At 47.6% G+C, this 25,688-nt stretch overlaps 1 protein-coding gene across 1 annotated transcript; it reads right to left on the minus strand.

Annotated features, from left to right (window-relative positions):
* Positions 1-1,521: 1,521 nt before the first annotated feature.
* LOC144143080 (uncharacterized) lies at positions 1,522-25,225 on the minus strand. Its single transcript, XM_077674896.1, has 9 exons — positions 24,995-25,225; positions 18,388-18,565; positions 17,934-18,231; positions 11,522-11,836; positions 9,157-9,357; positions 6,860-7,088; positions 5,157-5,421; positions 3,931-4,331; positions 1,522-1,815 (listed from the first exon to the last, which is right to left on the minus strand). Exons 1-9 carry the CDS (start codon positions 25,223-25,225, stop codon positions 1,522-1,524), a joined length of 2,412 nt encoding a protein of 803 aa, XP_077531022.1.
* Between the last annotated feature and the right edge of the window lie 463 nt (positions 25,226-25,688).

The following is a 25,688-nucleotide window of genomic DNA, read 5'->3' on the forward strand; positions in this document are numbered from 1 at the left end:
CCCCCCCCTCCCCCGCCATTACCACCACCCCCATCACAACCACCGATTATTGCTGCAAGAATGGAGCAGGAATGGGCCACTGCTACACTGCTGATCGGAGGCGGCTTTTAATTAAAAATGTTAAGGAGAGTGCTCGCGTTCGCGTAGAAAGTATGTCGGTCCATATGGATGGTTGCATATTGCGAAGGCGGTGAAAAGTGTTGGACAAGATGATAGGGATTAGCTGCAGTTTGGAAGAAGCAGTAAGCCAATTTTAGAGTAATCTTAACCATGGAGCTCATTTTTGAGACAATTCAGAGAAACTGTGACGAGGTCTAAATCGTAGCTTAAATGTCTGCATTTAATCCTAAATTGACCAGAACAAACGTCCGCAAATCTCACACACGATGTCTGTGGGGAGACGACCGATGGTCTTGCACTGCAGGATCCCTTAACGCAGTGTTTATGTTACTAGGATTATATGCAAGGTAGGGAGGCAAGGTCGTTTTATCGTTCTCAGAAGTTGGTGCTCAGTTTTACGATTCGCATGTGGGGCCACCAAATGCATTGCCCATAATTCTTTTCCCATAGTTTATGCCAGCTGTCGTTCCAAAGATTGCTCTATTCGTGGTGTATTGCGTGTGGTATTGGGTGTGGTATTGCATGACACGGCTGATTCTCACAGTAAAGGAGACCCAGATGGTCTGGCACCAAGAGGCCGTGAAATGAGTAGTAAAGCAAATATTTTTAAGCGCAGAGCACTTTAGGCGCTCGCCTTGTCCTAGCTCATTCGCTCCACCCAAGTATACCGAGCACCAAGGCGGCGTCCCGGGGTAATGCTGTTGTTCGCGGCGTACCGGTGTGGCTTCCAAAGCAAAGCAGTTTATATAGTCATAAGCGTTCGAAACTTGTGAAACGCTGGCGCTTGTCATGCATCTTCCCGTTGTTAGCGCAAAGAAAACTATAGGTACATTTGAGGAAAAAAAAATATACGTAATTAACCGGCAGCGCCCGCGCTCCTTTAGTTACGGACGCCCGTTGGGTTGATTTTTACGATAGTAAACGCAAAATGTGGCAGTGCAACGCCGACACACGGGGGAAGGAAAGCACAGAGAGAACAGAACTCCCGCTGGCGCAGTTTCAGGCAGGGGGCGCGTGAGCACTGCGAAGGCGGGAAATTTGAATTGCATTGGGTTGTAGCAATAAGCGGTTAACGGCGGTACAACCAATCATGGCGAATCACTGCTCTGCACTTGCGATAGCTTTCACATTGAGTGGAACGGCTTTATTTTGTATAGTAAAGGTAGCACATACCACAAACTGGGGTGGGTCGGGGTTGTAACGTCGAACAACAGTATGCATGTAAAATCAATCAAAACTTTTAATCACTTTATCTCATTCAACCATTGTTTAGGCTAAAGAACAAAATAACCAACGCCCTTGCTAACTGGCAGCACTTCCTCGTGCGTCGTCCTTTAACATACGCAACATTGTTTACGAGACCTCGAGCCTCTTCCACATATGTCAGGCAGTGACACGTCTTTATTCGTGGAGCACGTAGGTGGCACAGTTGTCCACGCGTTCGCACTTGCACTGGACCTTGCGCTCGCGCTTGCAGTCGAGCGCCAGCGCGAACTCGTCCGTCGAGTAGGCGACGTCGTTGCAGGCATCGCGGAGCGTTGGGTCGCCGCAGCTGACGAAGCAGCCGAGGCGGAAGAACAGGTGCGACCGGCCCTTGTCGTCCAGGTGGCGGCGTGAAGCCTTGGTGCCCGCCTTGTGCTTCGACAGGAAGGACGAGTACTGGGCGGCCCAGCGGGAACCCATGAACGGCCTCACCTGTGGGAAGGATGCAGGAGGTCAAGTAGGGGGAAAGTTCTTTTGAGACTGATACCCGTGCCACACGTGCACAAAAAATGACTTCGAGTGCTTACCCTGTTGAAACCTTCCGTATATGCGGAATTATAGGAATACGGAGTTCATACGGAGTTTGATGCCCCCAATCGTAACTAAATGAGATATTAGTTCCACAAATAAGGGCATCATATTAGTTTGCCCAATATGAACGTTTGGCACCATTTTCGTATTTTTATCTTAAATAATAATCAAAATCGCGCTCCGTATGAATGCCTATACTCCGTATATACAGAATTCATACGGACAGGGTATTCGCGGTTCTAGTGATTCTACAGACATAAAACCGGTGTCAAATGTTTCGACAGGCTTGCACTATTTTATTTTCATGTGCTTCTCAAAAGCCTTCTTTGTCCTATGGCGGATTTTTGTCATTCTAGGAAAGCGCTCCGCACTCCCATAATTCCGTATATACGGAACGTTTCAGGAGGGTAGGGCCTTAAAACAACCAATGACATTATTTGGGCGGTCCGTGCTAGACGCGAAAACGCAAAAGCATTAAATGTGTTAGGCATGATGGCGATAATGACGAAAAAGAGAAATGCATTCATATTTTAGAAGTTTTTAACGTAGAGAAAAAAACGTTTTACAAGGGTTGCAAATGTTTTCTTGTGAAAGAAAACGTTATGAGAAATAGTTTTCTAAAAAATGAGGTGAGCCATTTCTATAAGTGGCTTCAGCAGCTGCCATCGCCTGCTAGCAATAGCCAAATCCTAAAAATTCGACACAACCAGTAGCACGATGTTTTTCCTTTTGCCGCTGTTTTAATGAACTTCGTCTTCTACAGAACTTCGTCACCCAGATTGCACGAGAAATCGCCTTATTTGGAAGTTCAGCTACGTTTCCGCGTCAACACTCTGGTGCTGAGAGTTTCGTTGGTTTCATTTGGTGCTAATCGCGTTCGAGAGCAGGCAGATTGAAGGCGTTCGTGAAGGAGAATGAGTTGTGCAGAGCTCCTTAAACCAAAAATGACATTAGAACGAATGGCATTTGATTTTTGCGTGTAGCAGCGAATTAATGCATTAAAACGTAAGGCAAACAGCCCTTTGTGTCATTTTTTGTGTACTTGTGGCACGGGTATAAGAGAAGGGTTAATTCAAGCAGGGAGCAAATTCAGCCCCACTGAGTTTAATATGCAAAATTAAAGCACATAGCTTAAAAACTATAGAACAACACCCATGTGCCAGTGTATTTCCCAGCAACTGCATCACACTCCCTGCAAATCTGCTAAGTTTTAGTTTTCAACATCACTCTCAAAATTGTAAGTGGCTGCCTGACGGTAAAATTGTTCCTTCTGGAATTGCAGAGGTGCTACAAACAACTAGGCTGATTTTTATGTGCTCTTGCGCAATGCCAATTAAATTGCGCAATACTTGCATGATTTCAAAAGGACAGATTTAAACCGACTAACGCTTGCACACGCAAGCTACTCTGACTTGCTGTGACAACTATCCCAAAATGAAGTTGCGTAGGCCGAAGCATCTATAAGGTAATTTATCTAAATACCTTTGCCCTTTGTCTTTTATGGAGACTGATATCGACGCTTCATAGGAATAGGTCAGTGCGACTTAAATAGTGGCACAGAACCAAAGAACACACCTGGTTTTTTCAATAGTCGATGGGGCTAGCGCTCTTTCGAAGGAATGAAAGAAAAAAACTCTCCGAGATGGTTAAACTATACGCATTTCAGTACTGCTAGTTTACACACGGTTCTATCGTGGATACGTCCTCATTTTGCTACAGCGAGCGGTGCATGTAAGGGCAATTCCTTTTCGTTCACATAGCTCAGCCTTCAGTTACAGTGAGCACACTTCCTGTCGATCAACGCACTTGATTTTTCTAAACAACTCGATGAAAACTAAGTATTCCCAGGTGGAATGCCAACAATTTGCTTACCATGTCTATCAACCCCAATTTCGCAATGCCTTACCTTCGAGCCCTCTACTATAATAGCAGTGGTTACCCACACAGGTGATACTAGATTTCTGCAAAGTCTTGCTGTGAGCTATGCGAATCGCCTGTGGTAGGGACAACTCTTACCGCGTTTGGGGGAACGTGCTTTCCTAGGGCGAACGACACGGATTCGCTGAAGCACTCGTCGGTGTAGTTGGCCAGTCCGGCGGGCGAGTGGTAGGCTCCCTCGTCGAATATGGCACGCAGCACGAGCACCGCCACCGTCGGGTACAGCACGTCCAGCTCGTCGAAACGCAGCGCGAGTAGCCCATGTGCAGACAGGTAGGCGGGAGCCACGACGAAGACGTCCTCGCTTTCGTTCCGTTGGTACCCCAGGTACCCTGAGGTCAGCAGGTCGGCCACTCGCTCATCCTGTGCTGCGTCCTGGCCGACGCGGCTTTGTAGTACGGTGGCCAGATTCGGCAGAAAGGTCGCGTTCAGCCGATGGGGAAGGGGCGGTAGTCGGGCGCTGAGGACGTTGCTTTCGCCTGCAGAGTATTAGGCATGACATTCAGTTATCCCAAACCTTATTTTCCACATAGAGACGGTACCTACAAAGACATGTTAGAAAGAATGGCCTAACCCCGGGTGACAGAAATAAAGGTGGAGATGAAATCGTATACCCCAGTGTTACAGTGCTGCTTCGAGCAAGGTATCGTGGCACGTAGCTACCGCTGTCACACCAGTAGCCCTGAGGGTCAGTTCCATTCGTGGTCGATAGTGAAGCACTCCTATTTTAAATCCATAACTTGAGGTTAAAATGTTCGTGAACCGTCACATTTTAACACGAAAGTGTTTTATGCCCGGGTACACCGAGCCCTCAGCGGCGTCCTATCGGTCACGGAAATGACATCGCCAAAGAAGTTCCATTGACGCGGCTGCGCCCGGATTCGAGCCACGAACTCTCTCGCCACAGCGGGAGGTACACAGCGCCCTGCCAAGTGGGCTATGAATTCTCTTTTTTCCTTTATTTGGCGCTATAAATAGCGTCATAATTATATCGTAGTTATATTACTATTTTACACTATGACGCTATAAATAGCGTCATAGCATCAAATAGTAATATAAATAGCGATGTGCAAGTTCATACGGATGCACAACAAACATTTAAATGCTCATTTGAAGGCGAATTTCACTTTCGCGTTTTACCGATTAGTATGAAACAGACATAAACCACATTCTTTAGTGGGTAATGGTCAAAGTGTGATTTCCAGCTCTGTCCCTGGAGTACACATCGCGAGTGAGGCAGCAGATATTACTTCTTCGGTTGCTAGACCTGCTCCGACGTTAGCCGCATACGAAAAAAAGCATACCATATATTGTCAACTGCGTCCTCTTCAGACGCCTGTTGTCTACCAAGACTCCTCGGTTGACGCGGTTGTCGCGCATCAGCAGCACTCTAATGTCGGCGAACAGTCTTCTGACCCTGGTCACTGCACTCCGGTTGTAGAAGGTACCAGCCAGCCAGGACTGGTAGAGAGCACCGAAGTGCGAGCCCGTCATGCGGAGGCACCAGTGGATGTCGTTGAACCTGTCGGGCACGAACACCTCCCGGAGCAGCAGCGAGTATTTCATCACCTGTTGGAGGCGCAACGTACTTAAACCTCTCTTGCTGTGAGTTATGAACTAAGAACCTTTGGCACTTGACCATGGTGTTTTATTCTCTTCGTTACCCCATAATTCCGATGATATTACGTCAATTTTGGCTACGCAGCGATATCTCGTGCAGAAGGTGCGGGTTTCAATAAAATGCCGTGTAAACCCTAACCAGAAGTCAGAATGCTTTATTGTAGCAGACATTATATGCGTATATAATGTATTCCCTTCAAACGTGATAGTGGGCGATCGTGTGTAGATCGGCCTGGGGAAAAAAGGTCTACCTAAACACTTTAGAAGCTCAAGCACCTTATTTAGAACCCATCTATTTCATTCCTTCATTCATTCATGCGCTCGTATACAGACATGAGCTTGATTATGACATGCACGGCACCTCTTTACATCAAAGCGGTTCCCTTGGTTTTTTTAAGTGTTTTAGAAGGGCTACAATATCTCGCACAGTGCATTTTTTAGCGTGTTTCAGCTTTCCTGCCTACTTAGTCCACTTGAGTCGGGAGGTTGCAAACGCTAAAAACAGAGAATCGCATTTTTGCAACACGATAATAAAAGTTCGAAACAAAAACCCACGAAACGGCGGCTAATGACATGGAAAATTGGCTATATGTAAATGCCTTATTGAGTTGGTTTTTAGGATTAATGTAACAATATTGTTACGTGACGGCAGGATACAGGAAATGAACGTGGAAGATGCGAGTGATGTATTTAAACTATATACACGATGTCGGCCATGAGGAAGTCCGCACAGCTGGGTCTTCGCCTTCTTCTCTGGAGATTGGCCCGATAGCTCTCTTCTTCTTTCCGTGATAATATTAATGCTATTGCCACACACACAGGTGCAATCAGGCAGTTACATGCAGCTTTCTAGCTCAAGGAATTGCCCCCACCCTTTTTGCCCTTAACCTTCTTCCCATTTTTAAGGATTTAGTAGAGTGTGCTAAGTCAGCCAGTGGAGAAATTGGTCATTTCTCTGTTCCTTGCAACGCAATAGCATCATCTTTTCTTGGTCCAGCAGAACATTGTTCCCAGGAACCTTGCTACACGATGGGTTTTTGCACTTGCAAGTGCTGCTGTTTGATGTGTTATTTTTTACTCGCAGCACTTAGGCAGTGTGCGATAATAGCTTCGTACAATCCAGAACCACCTACGTTCCTTCTGTTGTTCCTCAGTAATTAAACTTCAGATAAGCCTAACCAACCTTCATGTTACCCTCGTCCTCATACCGAAGGAAATCTCTCTTGCACAAAATTAAAGAGGACCCAACAACGACTGTAGCCTTGCACGCTTCGATGTCTCCTGCTAAGCAGCACTAGATTTAATTTCTCGTTCTACCATCGACATTCCACAAAGCCCTCTCAGGTATCTCACAACCGTACCGAACTCGGCCTTCACGGGTACATACCTGTGCCAGAAGCACAGACATGGCGTAGACAGCCACGGTCGGGACTGAGGCGAGATGCAGTCTGCCGATGACTGTGTTGAGAACAATCTCGCCCCGGAAGTTGACCATGCTCTCGCTGGTCATGCGGACCAGGCGGGAGGAGCGGCCGCGAGTTAGCATCTGGTGCCAGTCGACTTCCGGGAGGAAGTTCCGCAGCTTCGCCACTGTACTCTGCCGGTATGGGCTGCTCCTGTGAAATAGACGATCAGTTTTATTCGTAAAGGGGCCAGAAAGGCCTCTTACAACCGTTTTATTACATAATTTTGCTCAGAAACGCTAGCGGTTGTCCAACAGAAAACGACGCTTTGTTCACTGATTTTTGTTCACTGATGCATTGTTCACTGAAATTTAACTAGAGACATTTTTTTTCAGAGTATCGCATGCTTCGTGATATCAGGAATGATGCATTGGGGAAGGTACCACAGATAGTATAGCGACTTCATCCGATATCAAATCGCTTCTACAGGAAACGGAACTAAGGCTGCCAGATGGCCATGCTGAAACGCGCTTTGTTACCTTGGGCCTTTTGGAAAGCACAGCGATGTCGCACGGCAGCAGTCCTTTACTGGATACTTTTCATCGAATCTGTATGTGCGGTATTGCTACAGTTCATAGTAATAGTATCGTAAAACAATGCGCATGATGCGACAAACAGGGTCATGTATATGGAAGTATCGCTTATGCTATACGACCCCACCCCTTCCCCCATGACCTCTCCCGACTACTGGAAAGAATCCGCTCGTAGGAACACTCTCAGCGGCCGCTAGTCCGCCAGGTGCGCCCAAAGCCAGTTGTGTAAAATTAAGGCTACACACACGCACACACACACACACGCATACGCACACGCACGGGCACACGCACACTAGACGCACACACGACGCACGCACCCACACACATACACGCGCACACTAGCGAGGCGCGCACACACACACACGCACACACACGCGCGCACATACACGCGTGCACAAACACACACGCGCACACGCACACACGCACTCACACAGGCACACACGCGTACACACACGCACACGAGCACACACACGCGCACACGCACACACACACACACATACACACACACACACGCACACGCGCACACTCGCGCGCACAAACACACGCATACGAACACGCGCACACGCGCGCACACACGCACACGCACACGCGCGCACACACACAAACACACAGACACACGCACGCACGCGTATTGTGGACATGCCCTGCCCGCCCTTACCGACGGCGGCATTTTAGAGCATCGGCCAGGTTTAGTTGCGCTCGTGGTTCGTTCTGAATTTGTTGCTTACCCCACCATTGTTACTGCTAAAGAGAATATGAACTAAGTTTAAAGTGCCATCAGCTTATTCTGGAAGACAACAATCCCTGTAATTTGTATTTGATTTGTTGAATCCAGCTAACAGCCCAAACGACGCCTAATGTGTCATAGCTTTCGTTTGAGAAAATAGCTGCTATGTTGGAGGCCAAATCTGCATTCCTCATTTTATAGCGCATTTCTGTAAAGTTTGCGTAAAATGATATATGAATATCTTTTTAACAAGCAATCTTTCGAATGTACCAAACTGATATTTTGTCTTCACGGCCGGTTGAACAGTTCGGTAGCGATGAATGTTCGAGATTTGGCAGCCGTAGAAGCGAAAAAGAATATGGATATATTTCGTTTCAATGTGCCCATAACCTTTAATTAAGCTCGTTGCAAATTGATATAGAGCATGTGAATGTCATGCTAAAATGCCCTACAAGGTCTTCTGCAAACACTTTTGTTCTAAAAGGCTCGAAGTAACCTTTTTAAGCTGGTCAAAGCTGTGCTTTAATTTAAAAGTCAAGCTGCACTCCCTGTACTCCTCATATAATACAGACGGAGAAGGAATCGCAGCATTATGTCCCAAGCTAAATCCTGAGCATTTACGTCGAAAATGCAATCCACGTTTTCGGAATCAGTGTGGAATCAGAGAATATAGGAAACACTTCCTTTAAACATATTCGACTTTTCAGTCAAAGCACTCACTCCGGTCTAAAAACCTCAGGCCAGCACCATAGAAAAAGAGGCAATGATTTACGTTACACGCAGCCCATGATGTTCGCGAGATATGTAATAAAAAACCCAATAAAAACAACTTTGAAACCAGATTCCCAAGGACGATTCGCACAACATGATAGATGATACAGCGCTATTCATATCTACAGCAAATATGCGTCAATGTAGTACTTGCGTACGCAGTGGTCGTAGAGCGCCACATTCTACTTACTGCCATTTTCTGCCAAAGCTTGCTATGATCCTGTTGACGTCACTGTCCACCTCATGCAGCTCGGAGAAGTGCGCACTGAAGTTCAGGTTGAGCGCGCTGAGCGTGAGCAACAGCAACTGGTTCACCTTTGCTAGAGAGCGCAGGCTCGACAGCAGGGTCTCACCCACTTCCACGTGAAGCACGTCATTCTTGATGGTCACGCTGCATACGCCAGAGAGGGAGATACTTGCCTTACTGCTGTTAAGTGTACTACGAGCAAATATTGTAAAGATGAATGGCTTAAAAAGATGTTTTGCATCCATCATGCAGCGTGGACCTTTTTACAATGTACCCTTTTGAACATGTGGACGAATAGGATAGGGGACATGTTTGGGCCCCCTGAACATTAATGGACATGGCTGCATGTGTGGAAAATCATCTCAAGCCAACTATATTGAAGACTGCAAATTCCCTACTTCACGTGTATGCACCCCTTATGCGTGCAAGATATCCCTTTCAGAACGTGTGGATATTCCAGCTATCAGCGAATGTAGCTGCGTTTTGAAAAAAAAAAAAAACATTTGACCCTCATTTACGTTTCTGGGGAAACCTGAACTACCGCTGAAGGCGTCAGTTGTCGGTTTTAACAGAACATACGTTACTGAAGTTTAACCAAACAAATTACCGCATGCTTTTCCGCGCAGAAAAGAAAAGCTTGCGTGAAGCTTGTGCGAGAGATGTAGCTGTTTGTACTCTGGGGACTGTTCTTGCTGGTTTAGACCTTAGCTGAGTGAACACTGACAGTTTTTTGAGGTCATCTGAGCGCCCCACAAAACGTCACTTACACTGTGTTCTTGCACGCAAAAACTTCCTAACGCCACGACACCACGCAGGAGAAAATAAGACGAACAAGATATATCTGCAATTATTTATTCTGAAGATGTAAACCATACTATATTGGTAGTGAAAGAGAATATACAATCAGACTAATTCTGGCAAAAAGAAGACTTGCACCAACAGCAGCGACAGCAATTCATATTTGACCGATATATACATGCAAGCATCTAGATGGCCAGAACTCGTGATTATCTACGTTTTATTTTATAAGTGAAATAAATTCATAATACCACCAACCCAGTCGTTATAAGCAACAATTTAGCATGTTCTGTTCATTGTGTTATTCTTACAGTCCAATTTATTGATGTTATGCTGTGGTCTCTTGTGCTATATTCCACAGTGATGACTTTGAGCTCGAAACATCGGGAAAACAAAAAACTTGTCGGCTAGCGCAGCGCTAGAATCCATAAAAGCAAATAGCGACCGTTATCCTGTGAGCCGGAGCTATAATTTCTTCTATAATTAGGGCTTAATGAGCCAAATCCGTTATCGGTGCTCAGCATTGAAACATTTTTGTCACTGCACCACCAGTGCTTGTCTCTTTGTCTGTGCTGCACGTTTCATTCAAACCCGTCTACCCTTTTGGTTATTTAGCAGTTGCGAATTGAACTTACGAACATCCAGTCTTCACGACTTTATGTTCACGAAATGCATGTCACTGAAACAGTACAGCTTTCTTTACAACGCAGCCTTTTTTACAAAGCTGTTTTAATGCGGTCCGTAATAATAGTAAAGCATCAAGCCTGGTGCTTCTAAAAGAGCGATGTTTTCTTTCAAAGCGAAAACTTTCTGAATGGGACAGATGACGCCTCATATCAGAAAACTAATGCATTTCCCCATAAATTGGTTGGTCGACTGAAAAGCTCTGATAAGATATCTGGACACCTGCGCGTGCGTCAAACCGGGCTTCCAGTGGGTCAAAATGGTTACTAGGAAATCGCGAAAAAGTAACGGTTATAGAAACGAGAATTCAGGCATTGATCCTGAAGGAGTAAAATAGTATACGTTTATCTCGTAAACAACGGATCTGTGTACACTTAGACCGCTATTACATGCGTTCACCTACTGCGCAAAAACTTGTCGCATTGGTGTGTTCTTTGTTGGCGATTTGGGCCTTCGAAAGTATGGCGATCGATGCCAAGCAATTTCCTTGAATCAGACGAAGCTTACGCGTTTGTTTCAACTTTCTTCAGGGAGGAATGTAACGTTTTCTGCCAGTTTTCTTCAGTTGTTTTCTTACCAAACGTTTAGCATGTTGAATGATGCGACAAATACTCCTAAAATTTCTCCAGTGCACGTTGAATACGAAAGGGAACATCATAAACCACAATTATCATAGTTCCACTAGTGGTAGCCCTAAGTCATGTAACGCAGAAAAAAACTGTTGTGGCAAAAGTAACAAAATGGCGTTGCAGGAACAGCATTCGTGCCGGCATCCTTATATCATTGCCGCCATGCTGTGAAATTTCTTGCGGGAGTTGTCCCATACCTCACGAATGACGACAGGCCCGTCTCCTGAGCAGCGTGCACGACAAGGTTGAGCAGGCCGCCCAAGGACGGCGCCTTGAGCCACGAGTCCGGGTTTATGCCGAGAGCACGGAAAACGTCGCTAGCCGTACCGCCCAGGTCGCGGCCGCTGGCCAGGGAGTGGCAGCTGGAGTAGAAGACCGCCATCTGGTGCGTGGCGAGGGCCCTCTCTTCCATGGACGATGGGCTGCGGAGGGCCGTGTTCAGCAGGGCCTCGTGCACGCGCCTGTTGAAGGACTCGACGTGCTCCTCGAAGTACGACGGTCGGTTGGCATAGCTGCAGGAGCCACGCAGTGTATATATGTTGCATAATTAAGGCGTTGCTAGTCCCGAATCCAAGGCCATGGCGCAGTCTGGGAGCGTTTTAAAATAATAGAGATGGCCGCGCATGCAGCTTCCTGAGGGAATTTTGTTTGATCCCGGGTTGTACTTTAGCCATTTTTGAGCCCAATCATGGCGTTTCACAAATCCGGAGTGGCTGATGACGAGGCTGGTGACGAAGACAACTCCAGCGTCAGGGTCTGAATAGTCCTGAATGCGAAATCACTCTGCATCATCGTGAACACGACATCACGTTGCGGTTATATTTCTTTGCTTCAAATCAGTTGATTTCCTCGTGCACCTCACGTTGTTGAAGAGACTGCACTTACGAAGGAGAGCCATTTGGACAGAAAATAATTTTTCTGCTCCCCTCATGCAAGCTTACGCAAGCTTACGTGTAGTTTCTGAGTCGCGAACAAATGAAAGCAGGCTGCAACAACATTGTGTTGTGGCTGAATGTATGACGACGTGTTGAGGATGCAAACTGCATAAAATAAAGTTGGCACAGAATGGGGGAAATAAGGCGGTATTTTTTCCTCATTTTTTTGTTTGATCTATCGCGCTGAGGGCTGTCGGGAGTTTCAGGTATACTCACACGGGTGGTTCACTGGCTGCTTCGCTGAGTCCCATGGTCGCTATCCGGATTACCACTTTTTCTTACAAAGTTGACCTTTACGAATAAGAATCCGGTGTATAAGAACCGAAATAGTAGCCATCCAATACGGTGCATCTTATTTCAGAAGTCGCGCGATCGGGACAAACGGCCTGTACTTATACCACTAAGAACGCAGTGCTCGTACCTCACAATTCACTGGGGAACATAGCGGGCGTTTAATGTACACAATTTTTAACAGATAGCGACTAAGCTAGCCTCGAATCTGCGCTGATCACCAATAACATCAAATCGAGTAGGCCATGAAAGTGCATCTCATGTTTCTTTTAAAGGGACACTGAAGGGAATTTGTCAAGCTCCCGTTTTTGCTTGCACTGCGTAGAGTGGCTCAAATTAGCACACTTTTCATCGTTTATCCGGTTGACAAATCGGTAATTATTTTACAAAGCGCGAAATAAGAAAAACTACCATGCGCGGTTTGCGGCGGCCGCACCAACTAAGGCTGTGACGTTGAGAGGAGGGGCGCCGTGATTGGACGATGCCCAAGGTTAGCAATCACACAAGTTTCGGTTTCGGTTTCGGTTCTGTAAAACATAACCAATGGCTTTGTTGGATGGGCATTCTCAATATCTCAGTAATCATCGTACCGCGCTTCTGCCATGTTGTCGGCTGTAAAATGCACAAGATAAGCCTCCCAGGACGGCTTGTAGTCGTAGCATTCACTAGCCGAGACCTACGCAGTGCATGAACGCCCTCCGCGTACCGGCAGACGCCCAAATGTCATGCGCTTTTCCCCCATATTTGGAGCTTGCCTCCATCATGCCTGTATCGTAAAAAGCGTGTTTGCACCAGGCCAAGGGTCTGTTCATTCTGGCCTGTGCCCACTGCCTGCAAGCAGTCGGTGCTTATGGCAACAGCACGCCAACGAGAACTCGCTAGCGCGCCAGTGCCAGCCTGCGCGCGTTTTGTGAACTAGTTCGTGTAGCCATGAACGTTGCGGCCCAAAAAAAAGGTGAACTCAATATAGAAAACATCGGCGGAAAACAAAAAAGTTAACTTACAAAAAAAAAAAAGCACGTACCCGCGGGGATTCGAACTCGTGACTTGCAAAACATTTACGGTGAATTCCTAGCGCCCCAGACTGCTAGGCTTTTTTTTTTTTCTTTATTACCAGTCATCAACACACACTTACAACACAAAAATAACCACACTGCATTCGGTACAACAAACACCGACATTAACATACCAGCCGTGCTTCCGGCAAGGCTTTGTTATTTAATCATCACTTTAGAGAAATTAGCGGCTCTAAAAAATCCAACCAATCTGGTACTGGCTGCTGGACTCTCAGCCCCTCAACGAACTGCGTGACACTCTCCCGCAGAAACTGCCGGGCCGGTCGGGCATCCACGTCGCCATGGAGCCACGCCATGCGCGCCCTCCATATGCTGTGAAGGCCCAGGAGCATTATTAAATCGTAGGGGACTCCTTCGTTATTCTCTGTGGGTAAATACCGTATACCATGCGGGGTAAGTGGGAAGTCTTTGTGTAAAGTTCGCTGCATAACATCCCAAAAGTGAACCGCCATCCAGCAGTGTATAAAAACGTGGTCTATGTTATCCGGTTGTTTACAAATTGTACAGTCAGTACCCCACGGTGTGTCTAACCCCTTTTCTTTTAACCATGTTTGCACAGTAAGTGTCCCCGAATGAAGTTTGAAAAAAAATGACTTCACCCCCGGTTTTACAGCCATACGCTTAACTCTTTTCAGTACATCCTGCCCTGGGCCTTCTTTGTACAGTTCTCTATATCGTGGTATCGGGAACAGACTGTCGCAAACATCTTTATATAATTTTCTACGTGACACTGTACTCAAATATTCTATCGAAAAACGAGTTGACAGAAACCTGAGTGACATGACAACTTCTTTAAAATATCCGGAAATCCTTCCCTGTATGTGCAAACTGGATACAACAAATTCCGGCAGTGCTTGAGACAGCCGCACCTGGCAAACTGTTCGTAAAAAAGGATCGCTTGTATCGCGAAGAAAAAGGAACCTATTCACCAACTGGCGGACAAACAGGTGCGACAACCCAAGCCCGCCCTCCTTGACGCGTCGAAAAAGGTTATCTCTACTGCACCTTTCCCATGTAGATGACCAGATAAACACAGCAAATGCACGATGCATTTTCTGTACATTCAAACGCGAGCAGTGCAACACTTGCATAACGTACCACACTTTGGCAATAAAAAATAAATTACAAACAGTCGCTTTAGCAAACATTGAAAGAAAAACCCCTTTCCACTTTTCTGCCCTGTCGCGTATGTCCTGCGTTCGGGCACGCCAATACGGTTCGCTGTACTGGTAACACTCCAGTGGCGTCCCTAGATACTTAACGGGACTCGTTTCCCAGCTCACGTTGGCAAAAAAATCCGGTGTCAAAGACCAGTCCCCATGCCAGAATCCCAAACATTTCCCCCAGTTTACCCCACTACCTGTGATTGACCCAAAACGTTTAACAATGTCCACCGCTTTTGTAACACTATCTTTGGTCGTACAGAAAAGAGCAATGTCGTCTGCGTAGGCCAGAAGTTTTACCTCTGCCTCGCATAGCTGAAACCCGCGAATGTGTTCACTTTCAATTATATTTAAGCAGAGCGTTTCGATATACAGGCAGAAAAGAAGTGGGCTCAGAGGACAGCCCTGGCGTACCGACCTTTCCACGCTGATGGGGGCCCCCAGCGTCTTGTTTACAATTAATCTCGTGGTGCACTTTCGGTACGCCAGAGCCACCCCCTCCTTGATGACTGTTCCAACGTTCACATGATCTAAAATCAGCAACAATAATTCATGGGACACACAGTCAAACGCCTTCTCCAAATCAAGCTGGAGAACAGCCACGCGAGCTCGGGCAGCGTCGCAGCATTCCAGCACACATCTCGCCTTGTGTGTGTTTGAAAAAATAGTGCGTCCTTTTATGCCACACGTCTGGTGTGGCCCAACAATCTGCTTGATGACTGTTTGAATTCTTTGTGCAAGCACCTTCATAAAAATTTTGTAATCGACATTTGTCAAGGATATAGGGCGATATGCTGTAACATGTTTAAGTTTGTCCGTGTCCTCTGTTTTAGGTATGAGTATCGTGTGCGCTTCTCCGTATGAGGGTGGCAATGCCTTTAGTTCGAAGGCCTCGTTAAATAGTGCTGCCAAAAGTGGCGATAAATCGTTTTTGAAGACCTTGTAAAAGGCTGCAGTTAATCCGTCTGGACCCGGTGACTTTCCGTTGTTCAAACTATCGATCGCACATTCAACTTCAGCAACTGCAATAGGCTGGCTTAAACTTTCTTTGTAGTCTTCATCAATCCTTGGGAAAGCACTGATAAACTCGGTTTTAAAGGCATCCACCTCAGCCCTGCGGAAGGCAAACAAATCTTTGTAGTAGTGATGAAAAGCCCGTTCAATCTCTTGCTGATCACCCGTCACCCGTCCTTCCCACTCTATCTCCCTTATATGATTACGTCGAGCGTTCGCCCGTTCTATACCCAACGCACGCTTGGTAGGGGCCTCTCCACCGGCTAATCGGTCCACTCTCGCTCTCACGAGGGCTCCCCGGTAGCGTTCATCGTCAAGCGCCTCAAGTTTCTGTTTCATTTTTCTGATATCCTCACTAAACACCCCAGGCGCATTGCACTCTTCACGGATAAGTTTTTCTAGGTTTGACCTTAGTGTCTTTTCTATAATTTTCTGTTCGTATCGTACGACAGTGGACCTCTCAATGGCCCTCATTTTTACCTCCTGTTTACACCACTCCCACTGTTCACCGATTTTATCCCCTTCTATTTTCCGAATCAAACCACTCACTTTTTCAAAAAAGATTTCATCCGTAAGTAACTTATCATTCAATTTCCATAGCTCCCACGTGAAAGTATTGGTCCGTTTCTTGTATCCTAGATTACACACCACCAGGCAGTGATCTGAAAATGATACAGGCTTTACTTCGTACCCTTCACATTTTTCAATTAAATCACACGATACATACACTCTATCCAGTCTAGCGTGACTGACTCCTTGAAAATGTGTAAATTGCACCTCCCGTCCTCCCTCTAGACATTCGCCCACATCCACTAACCCAATAGTATTTATTATTTCCTGCAGCACAGCCGTGCTCTCGTCACGAAATGGCCGATTACTAATCTTATCTCGCGTGGATAAGACGCAATTAAAATCCCCATTGTACAACCGGTTTACACTTTTATTTAGTTTTGGCATTTCAAGCCGCTTAGGTGACTATTTGTTGTACTGCGATCGTGCAGTAAGCGTCGCCCGAGTTTCCACAGTAGCTCACGTCTAGCAATTGCATTTCGTAGACGAAAAAGCGTTCGCAGATGCGTAGTGGTGCTGGTGACCGCTGTGCTTGTTCGCCCAGCGCAAAAACGTGCTTCCCGCGCCCTAGTTTTACGCTGTACGGTAAAAATATCAGTTGATTTTATTTGCTTAGTACCTATATTGACTTCGCTGACTCTTCTCCCGCCTTCAAGAGGCCTTATATTTTCCTACTGGCGTACCAGTCAGCGAAGCGTCGCATGTGCAGCGCTTGTGTGAAGCGACCTTGACTTGGAGCTAGATACAGTGTACAAACAAACCAAGTAAAGAAAGGCACATTCTTCCATTCACAAACGTGTCCTGGCTTCGTTTCAACTAAGCGAACGAATTGCGACCAAGCAATTTTTTTTAACCTCCTTGATAGCGACGACCCGCCGGCGGCCGGCGGACGAAACGCTGGGCCGACTGACTCTGTCGGCCGGGGAGCCGTGCAGTAGCGCAGCCGTGGCGCAGCCAATTGCCAGCTCATCCCCTCCTGACGTCACACGAAAACGCCACAGAAAATGGGAGAGCGTAAAGAGAGGAGGACAGCGTTTTCGAATTAGTTTTTCTACTAAATAAAATCGCGTAAACGCGCCTAGAGTGGTCGAAACATGGCCTGGGGACTCCGGACTACAATTTGCGCTAGTAATCCCGCAATGTTTACATATCACTTCAGTGTCCCTTTAAGGTACTCCTCACCAGGTGCCAATAGCTTCCTTTAACAGGACGAAGGCCCGACCAAAAGACCACCGACCCCGAGCACGCAACGTGGGCGTCCTAGGGTAGCCATTGCCCACCGCTCTACCCATATCGTTCGCCTCCAGCGCCCTTCTCTTTCAAACTTTCCTTCGGTCTGGGTGTGCATTCTGACCCTTATTTTACCCATTCATTGTCTAGAAAGCATAACTTCCTTGTATATTTTTTTGTACAAGTGAAGGTGTGACTGGCCACTTCTCAGGGCTCTGAGATATTCATACAAAATAGTGCATGCATCCATCTCACCGGGATCTGCTCCACTGGACGCAAAAACAACAAGGAAGGCAAGCGTAGGAAATTTTGCGCATGCGCAGTCAATACCGGGGCTCCCAGTTGCCGCAAACGCTCTCGTAGAAGTCGTCGCACGGGTCCGCCGTCGCCTTCATGGAATGCGCCATGCGGTCCAGAATCTCCTTGCATGGGGCGCTGTCGTTGTCGTTGCTGCACTGGTCGAGGAGCACGTCGGAGATGCCGACGAAGGCCAGGGCCGAACGTTGAGCCCCGGTGCGCATCGTCACAAGCTTCAGGCCTACTCCCAACAGCAGCACTGGCAGGGTCACCACAGCGCAGAGCACGGCCACGGAGAGGTAGCCGCCGTCACTCTTACGCGCGGGAGGTCCTGGGATGGTGTTTGGAAGGAACGAGCCACAGTTAATGGTTATCTCCCGCTAGCACAGACGTACCGCACAGATGCTCACACCAAGGTTAATCCAAGTTGTATAGATGAGGAGCGTGCGCGGACGCTAATAATAAAATTACGGGAGCACAGATTTACCTGCGGGCGGTGGCCTGGCTTCGGCGCCCCTGTTGACCTTGCCAGCTTGCGAACCTCGGCGTTCCTCTAGGCAACGCTCTTGGCAGCAGTCTGTGCAGGCCGCCTCGTTTGTGTCTCGGCATGAGGCGCTGGTCTCTGTGCCAGGATTACTAATGGTTGTGGTGCCCTGGGAAGATCCCTGAGGAATGTGTGTTCACAAGTGAATGTTGGGGCAAAAAAAAAAAAGCAGAATGGCTCTCAAGCATAATGGAGAAGTTGTTGGTCAACAATGCGTGCGCAGTCATGTGGCCCAAATGAAAACAAGTGCCGTAGTTAGGTCCAACGATATTGTACTGTGTTTGTCAGCAGCAGCAACGTTGACATGTGCCCGTGAGCCAAACCTTGCGCTCCTAGTCATGTGAACGGTGAAGATGTAGTATTTTGGTGGCTTTTCTCACGTCAATCGACCTGCTACGGCAAGAAACAAAGGCTTGTGCACTCCATACCAACCACATCCTAGCCACCATCCCTTCCATCGTGTCCCTTATCAAAGTGAAAATAATCTGGACTTCTGGGCATACCTGTGTCCATCAGAATGGCACTCGTGCGTACGCCTAAGAAGCAACCGGCAATGACATGGAAGTGCTGCCGCACCCATACCACCGACGGCGCCATATTATCACCTGTTTCGACTTGCTAGCTTTCTACCGGCTACATATGCACACCGTCTTTTCTTATCCCTTGGCGTAAACTCAACGCTTCTCATTTCCGTACCTCACCCTACCATGCACGCCTCACACTGTCCGCCCTGTGGGGCTCGTGCTGCGATATACCATTATAAATAAGGGTTTCAGCCAAGGATCAATTATTTATGTACCATGATATTCCGGAGTTTTGCATTACCGCCTCGCTCGCGATCAATGCCCTCCTTCTCACGCTGGGCAAACCAACAATGCCGAGCGCTTATGGCGACTCCTGAAGACGAACGGCTTGTCCTGCAGAACACTTTTTCACGCAATTCACCCCTCACAATTCCCCTCGCCAAACAGTCCACACTGTAGTGACCTAGCCACGCTGACACACTATGTGGGCCTGCCCTCAAGATACCTTGCCCTCCATAGTTAATGAAGAGCCATGGAAGGGAGCGCTTGGCATCTGGGACCCGGAGGTCCAGATACTTCTGGTTTCCCGTGCTGCCAACGTCGCTGCTGGCCTCAAACCAGAAGCCCAACCGCTTCCCTAAGCCAGCGTAAGGCTCAATAGGGTTATGTTTCTCTCTCTCTCTCTCTCTCTCTCTCTCTCTCTCTCTCTCTCTCTCTCTCTCTCTCTCTCTTGCAACCTGTGAGTTTCCTACTCCTCAAAGTCACACCTTCGTCGTCAGAGTTGGCGCTGCACAGTTCGAACTCGACCAGCCTGTGATCTCGCCTCGTGGCTAAAGGCAGTGGCGCCCTGGTTTACGGGATAAATTTTTTTATGAGGAGCACTTTATGGTCGCCGCTTATCCTAGCTCGTACGGCGTCACGCGCCCACACAGAGCACGGCATCACGGTGTCACGCACCCAGACAGAGGCTTTGAAAAGATCACCGCTTCCCCTGGTCGGGTTCGAACCTGGGACCCTCGTGTACGAAGCCGATGTCATTCTTATTGTGGCACATAGGCACACCTTCCTTATATGTAAATTATTGGGGGTGATATTTGTGCTGCGCCGTTTCCACTGAGGCTGCCGTTGCTAGGCCACAAATAACAACACAATTGTATAAAATAGGAAAACATAACGCATCAGTTATCCCAAATTAATAAAAATCCAATTCAGTGTCTATTCATTGGCTTTTTCCGGAGCGCAGGCTCCTTCTCTTGACTGCTTTCGGTATCAAAGCCAGGATGCTACTGAAAGTAGTCGCGACAGCTTCTCTGGCGATCTTGAATCTTTAATTCACAGCGCAAACACGAAACGAGGACGATAGGGAGGGCACGACACACAGGCGCTGACTAACAACTGAAGTTTATTGCTGTGACGTGTGGCATATAAATACAGCAGAAATCAAGGCAACAAAGAAGTCGACACATAACATGTGAAAATAAAATATAACAATTCCGCCACGACATCACTACCACCATGCACGTGCTTACAAACCGTCTAGATAGTTGATTTCTTTTGATGATAGCGCGACTATCAACTATCTAGACGGTTTGTAAGCACGTGGTGGTAGTGATGTCGTGGCGGAATTGTTATATTTTATTTTCACATGTTATGTGTCGATTTCTTTGTTGCCTTGATTTCTGCTGTATTTATATGCCAGACGTCACAGCAATAAACCTCAGTTGTTAGTCAGCGCCTGTGTGTCGTACCCTCCTTATCGTCCTCGTTTCGTGTTAGCGCTGTGAATTTAAGATTATGGAGCACCAACTCGCCCAAGCATCAACGTTAAGCATTTTTATATTTCTCTGGCTAATCACTACTCCGCACTTGAGGGCTTTCAAGTTGAGTGGAACTGCTTTAATTTTTATTGAATCTGTACTGATTTTTCTCCCTCCACTGAGTTCTTGGCACCGATGTAACCCTCGACCTCAAGGTCTTGATCTGTGCGTTGAAAGGAAACGGGTAACGGGATGCCGTCTATCATTAGTCCGTGGATGCCGTCCAGTGGTTATCTCATCAATGTTCGCTTTATTCACGCCACCATCACTACACTTTTACTTTACAAGGATTAGTTCGGAGAAGCTGAAGCGCAAGAATGAAAGCAGGAGTAATCGAACAAGTTGTTTTTTACGTGCAGTAGAGGTATATGATGTGCGAGTCTGACGTATGAAAACTTTTAGTGCATGTCTTGATTATACTGAACTTCCAAGCTGTCAGGGCGAAAGCTTGCGGCATTCGTCAAAGTCCGAGGCCCCCATAGGTCCAATGATAATCTGCCCCCAATTCATCAAGCAAGACCACGCAAGCGCTTGCTCAGTGCTTACTGCTCAAACCACGTGATCGGGCCTTCTAAACATTGCCGCACATTTCAAGGCACGTTCTCCCCGAACAGCGAGTGACGCATCTACACCGTACAGACACACACGGCGCGCCCTGAAATTTTAATATAACCTAGGGTGAAGGAATAGAATAATTTTTAAAGAGACGTGTGGTAGTGGTCTGCGACAAATGGAGCTGCAGGAGGTGAAGTGGTGGTTCGGGAAGCAAAGGCTACCAGCCATGAAGAGAAAATGCAAGTTGGTTTTATTCGAAAGATTTCGTGTTTTATTGTGCCCCCAGCGCCTGTCCGGATACAAACGGTGCTTTATTCACTGAGAAATTAAACAATTTAGGTTAAAATTTTGATTTTCCCGCTCAATCGTGCGTTTTCGTGGTCCCAAATGACATCACAGGAACCGACCGCTCTGCAGCCTAGAGTACCTTCATTCACGCATCCGCCGTACAGGGTAGAGACACGTATACGCTGGCGCCGCCATTTTCGGTTGCTCGCTCGCCGCCGAAGCAAGTCATTGTGTCAAAACCGCGCTAAAATTATCGACGCAACGCGGTTTACTGAAGAAGTTTGAATCATATTGTCTGTTTCGCGTTGATAGGTCTCGTGGGAAACGAAAAGAATAACGCGTTGAGCCCGTTGGCCGAATTGCGGCGGCACGGGACCGTTCAAAGGTTGTCTCCACCCTGTACAGCGGTGTTGGTTTGTTCCCGCGTTTTTTTACGTTCTGTAACCTAGATGGCGCCACCATACCGTGGCAAGCGTTTGGTTTGTTTTTGCCCGCATTTAAACGTGGCTTGTTTTTGTTCTGGGAGAAAATATTCGTTCCCTGAAACAGTGCTCGCTCGACAAATGGGGTCACGTAAGACACCGTTGCTTGCGTCAATCGGCCAGTGTCGTCTGAGACAACCCCAAGCCCCGTAGTGCTGTGCAGCTAAACCAAGCATGCTGTGCGCAGTACGAACAGCAGAACGCATCAGTACTTCTATGTTTACATGCGCTTTCGTAACTTCCACTGTTTGTCCCATCATTCTTATTGCTTTGTAAAGAATGTGCCCTAAATTTAAGCGCAAATCGCTCGTTCGTCTAGTTTGTAAGCTCTACCTAATTTGCGCCTGCTTCTGCCAGCCTCCGCCAATCGCAGAGCTTAGCTCATGTGACATCATAGGTTCTGTTGCGGGAAATGAGCTGGTGGGTCGCATGACCATTCCCGTTTTTGCTAATTATGTAGCTTATTTGAGCGAAGTTTACGTTAAAAGTGGTGTCAGTATGACTCTAACAAGACAATCTTTTGATTGAACCAAACTTGTGTTTTCTCTTCATGGCTCCTTTAAATGTGAGAAGAAAGGCACTTGTAGAAATTGGCAGGAGATGAGGCCACACTAGACTTCGTTAACCCTGCTTGTTTGGCTAGTTTTGCGGCTTCTTTCACCCTGAACCGCGGGTCCCCGTTTAACTCCGACAAGGAAATCGTATCACCCTTCGTTTATTACGTTTGTTTCCCGGGCTGTTACGTCAAAATGCAATCGTGCGCAATTTAACTGACATTACACAGAGTGGCCCCTTAGGGTTCGATGTTCGAACCAAGGGGGAAAACTGGCGTAATGCAATGCTTGGAGTAAAATAGGGAATGAAGACGGAGTTTTAGGAGAAGTGCTTTGGTGCGAAAGGAGCACGCGTCAGGTATCGTTCATGTGTGTTGTGTTTCAAATCTTAACCTGAATCGCCTTGTAGAACAGGGGGAGGATATGCACGAAGTGTCCCTAGAATACGAATGAGAGGGCAGCAGAAAATACCGCTGTGCTCTCCACCATTGAGGACGAAGGAGGTGTGTCTGCGCGCAGTCGGCACGGGCTCTTTCATGGCCACCTTGAAAATAGTGTAAATAGATTTCTTACCATTTTTATCCAGGGTTCGTTTCATCTTTGCCTTGGCGCAATGTAATTTATTTGGTCGAGTATGCGGAGTCATCCCCATGCTGGCCACGGATTCGCAACATCTCGGCCCCGGCGCAGTCGTCGAAGGCACACGGGCCTTCCCGGGCAGTTCCAGCCCCGCCGCGATCACAACGTAACCCCGCCCACCACCCCTAGTCACTACCCCGTGACCAGCCCAAAAAGACCAGCTGTGAGAAGATCAGACTACAGGAGACCTACAGAAAACGCAGTTTCCCCAACCCTGGCGTCCCACGTGGTTACAACTACCTTAGACGCTTCGTTTCTCTCTTGATGCCACTGTAGCGACACCAGGCCTCACAAGCGGTATCATCATCATCATCTGTGGCGGCAGGCACTGGGCCTCCTAGATTAGCAGTCCCGGATCGTCCGTGTACAGTCCGAGACGTGATCTGGTGCTCAATTTTTCCTATTTATTCCAATGATACTTCCATTCCGAACGCAGTCCCCGGACAGCCCGGCCACCGTACAGGACTGGTAAATCGAGGAGGCCCACTCGTTCAGAGTGTGCGGTCATCACATCGCTCAATCAATCACATCATATCGCTCAGTCAAGATGAGACGAACCATGATTAAAACGACAGGCTTCCTATTTACACTGTTTGCAAAGCGGCCATGAAAGAGCTTGTGCCGGCTGCGCGCACATACATATCCCTGGTCCTCAATGGTTGAGAGCACAGCGGTATGTTGTACTGCCCTATCCTTTGTCTCCTTGTCATAGAAGGAGGCGAAACCGGAGAGCAAACGAGTACTGATATACCAAACCGCCCAATATTGCAGCCCTTTAAAGTACGTCAGGTTCACGCCGGAATGTAGTCACACTTGGAATGCTCTCCGTCTATTCCAGGTTAGCAGTTCAAAAATAAAGCTCCATGGCAGCCGAAATAGGAAAGATACTCTGACAATAAGCAGCCCCCCCCCCTGTCAGAATATATTTGTTAAAAGGTGTTGGAAGGCGAGATTTCATTACACCACAAAACAAAAAAATCCCAGGCCATCTCCACTAACGTGAAACTTGGGAAGGGGCGAAGCATGCAGTGTATAAGTGTATTCTTGGCGCCTTGGCATTTTTGCCAACGTAGATGAAACCATTGGGGGGTACAGGTATACAGCTTTGCTGCAAAAGTCTCTTGTCTTTGAAGCACGACGCTCTCTAGCGCGAGGCTCAAACGAGTGTCCCGGTGGTTTTTTAGTACCCGTTACGTTCTAGCGCGAGGCTTAAACGAGTTTTTCGGTGTTTTAGTACCGTGACTACATGAGACGACGATTACGACGACAGGAGACGCCGACGACGACAGGAGACGCCAACATCCCCACCCCCTAAGGGGCTTCGCCCCTAGAACATGGACACAGCCGCAAGCTACCTTCGAGCTGTCCGTATCACGAAACTAGTGGCTGCTGTTGGAGCAATCGGTCCAATTACTAAGGTTATTTGCCCAAGCCTTTTATTCGGTTAAGTACAATACCTGGATCATTCTAGGTCCAAATAGACAGAGAATGTTTAACAGAAAACCTCCTCTTAGAAGAGCATGGTGCGACAATATGAAATCATTCGCACTCCCTGCTGCTAGTTCCATTTCCTGAGCTAATTTACCGCAGACCCTCGAATATGCTCGGCGTATCATAAGACTGAGGTAAAACTTCTTAGAGCACAGTATGTTCAAGCTGAACACCGGCGCTTCGCTCCGAAGCAGCGTTACCTGGGCGCTGTCGGATGTCGAGGTCAGCGGGCGGTACTCGCTCCCCGCTTGGGCCATGGTCGAGGCGCAGCTGACCCTGTCGCTGTGGGCGCTGTTGCCCTGTGGGAGTGGCACGCTAGTGGTCGGCTGCATGTCCGGCTGCCAAGTCACGGCGTGGGGCCAGAGCGCGGGTGGCACGAGGGCGTTGGCAGTATCCTGGTCTTCGCTCACGATCGCGGAGCGGTCACGCATGATGCTCGCGCGAAACATTCCGTGAGACGATGATGATGATGGCTCATAAAAATGGCGACTGCTCGGCTCGTGGGTAGCTTTGGTAACCACGCATGCTCGCGCCGGGGATTGGCCAAGGAGTGTCAACTTAGGATGACACGAAAAAGGGTGAGTGAAATCAAAATCGATAAACAGCGTCATAATAGTTGATCAAAATGTGCACGTTCATGAAGGACTCACGCCGAGGACATCACGGACAGCTGGCAGGCCAATGACGTGAATTTGTTGCTCTGGCGGCTGAGAGTGGGACTAGTTAATATTGTGTTATTATTACTATCATTATTGTGTTATTCCAGGGGTCATTACTGTATGAGTGAACGAAGTGGCCTCGCCCGTTCCACAGGGCCAGGAGCTACCAAAATTCCCATTGCCTACACGTAGCCACCGACCTTTCATCAAAACCTTAAGGCAGAAACCTCCTAAA

The sequence above is a fragment of the Haemaphysalis longicornis genome, unplaced genomic scaffold, assembly GCF_048455015.1.
Source record: "Haemaphysalis longicornis isolate Haplotype H1 unplaced genomic scaffold, Haemaphysalis longicornis Haplotype H1 scaffold_6, whole genome shotgun sequence".
NCBI classification, from domain to species: Eukaryota; Metazoa; Arthropoda; class Arachnida; order Ixodida; family Ixodidae; genus Haemaphysalis; species Haemaphysalis longicornis.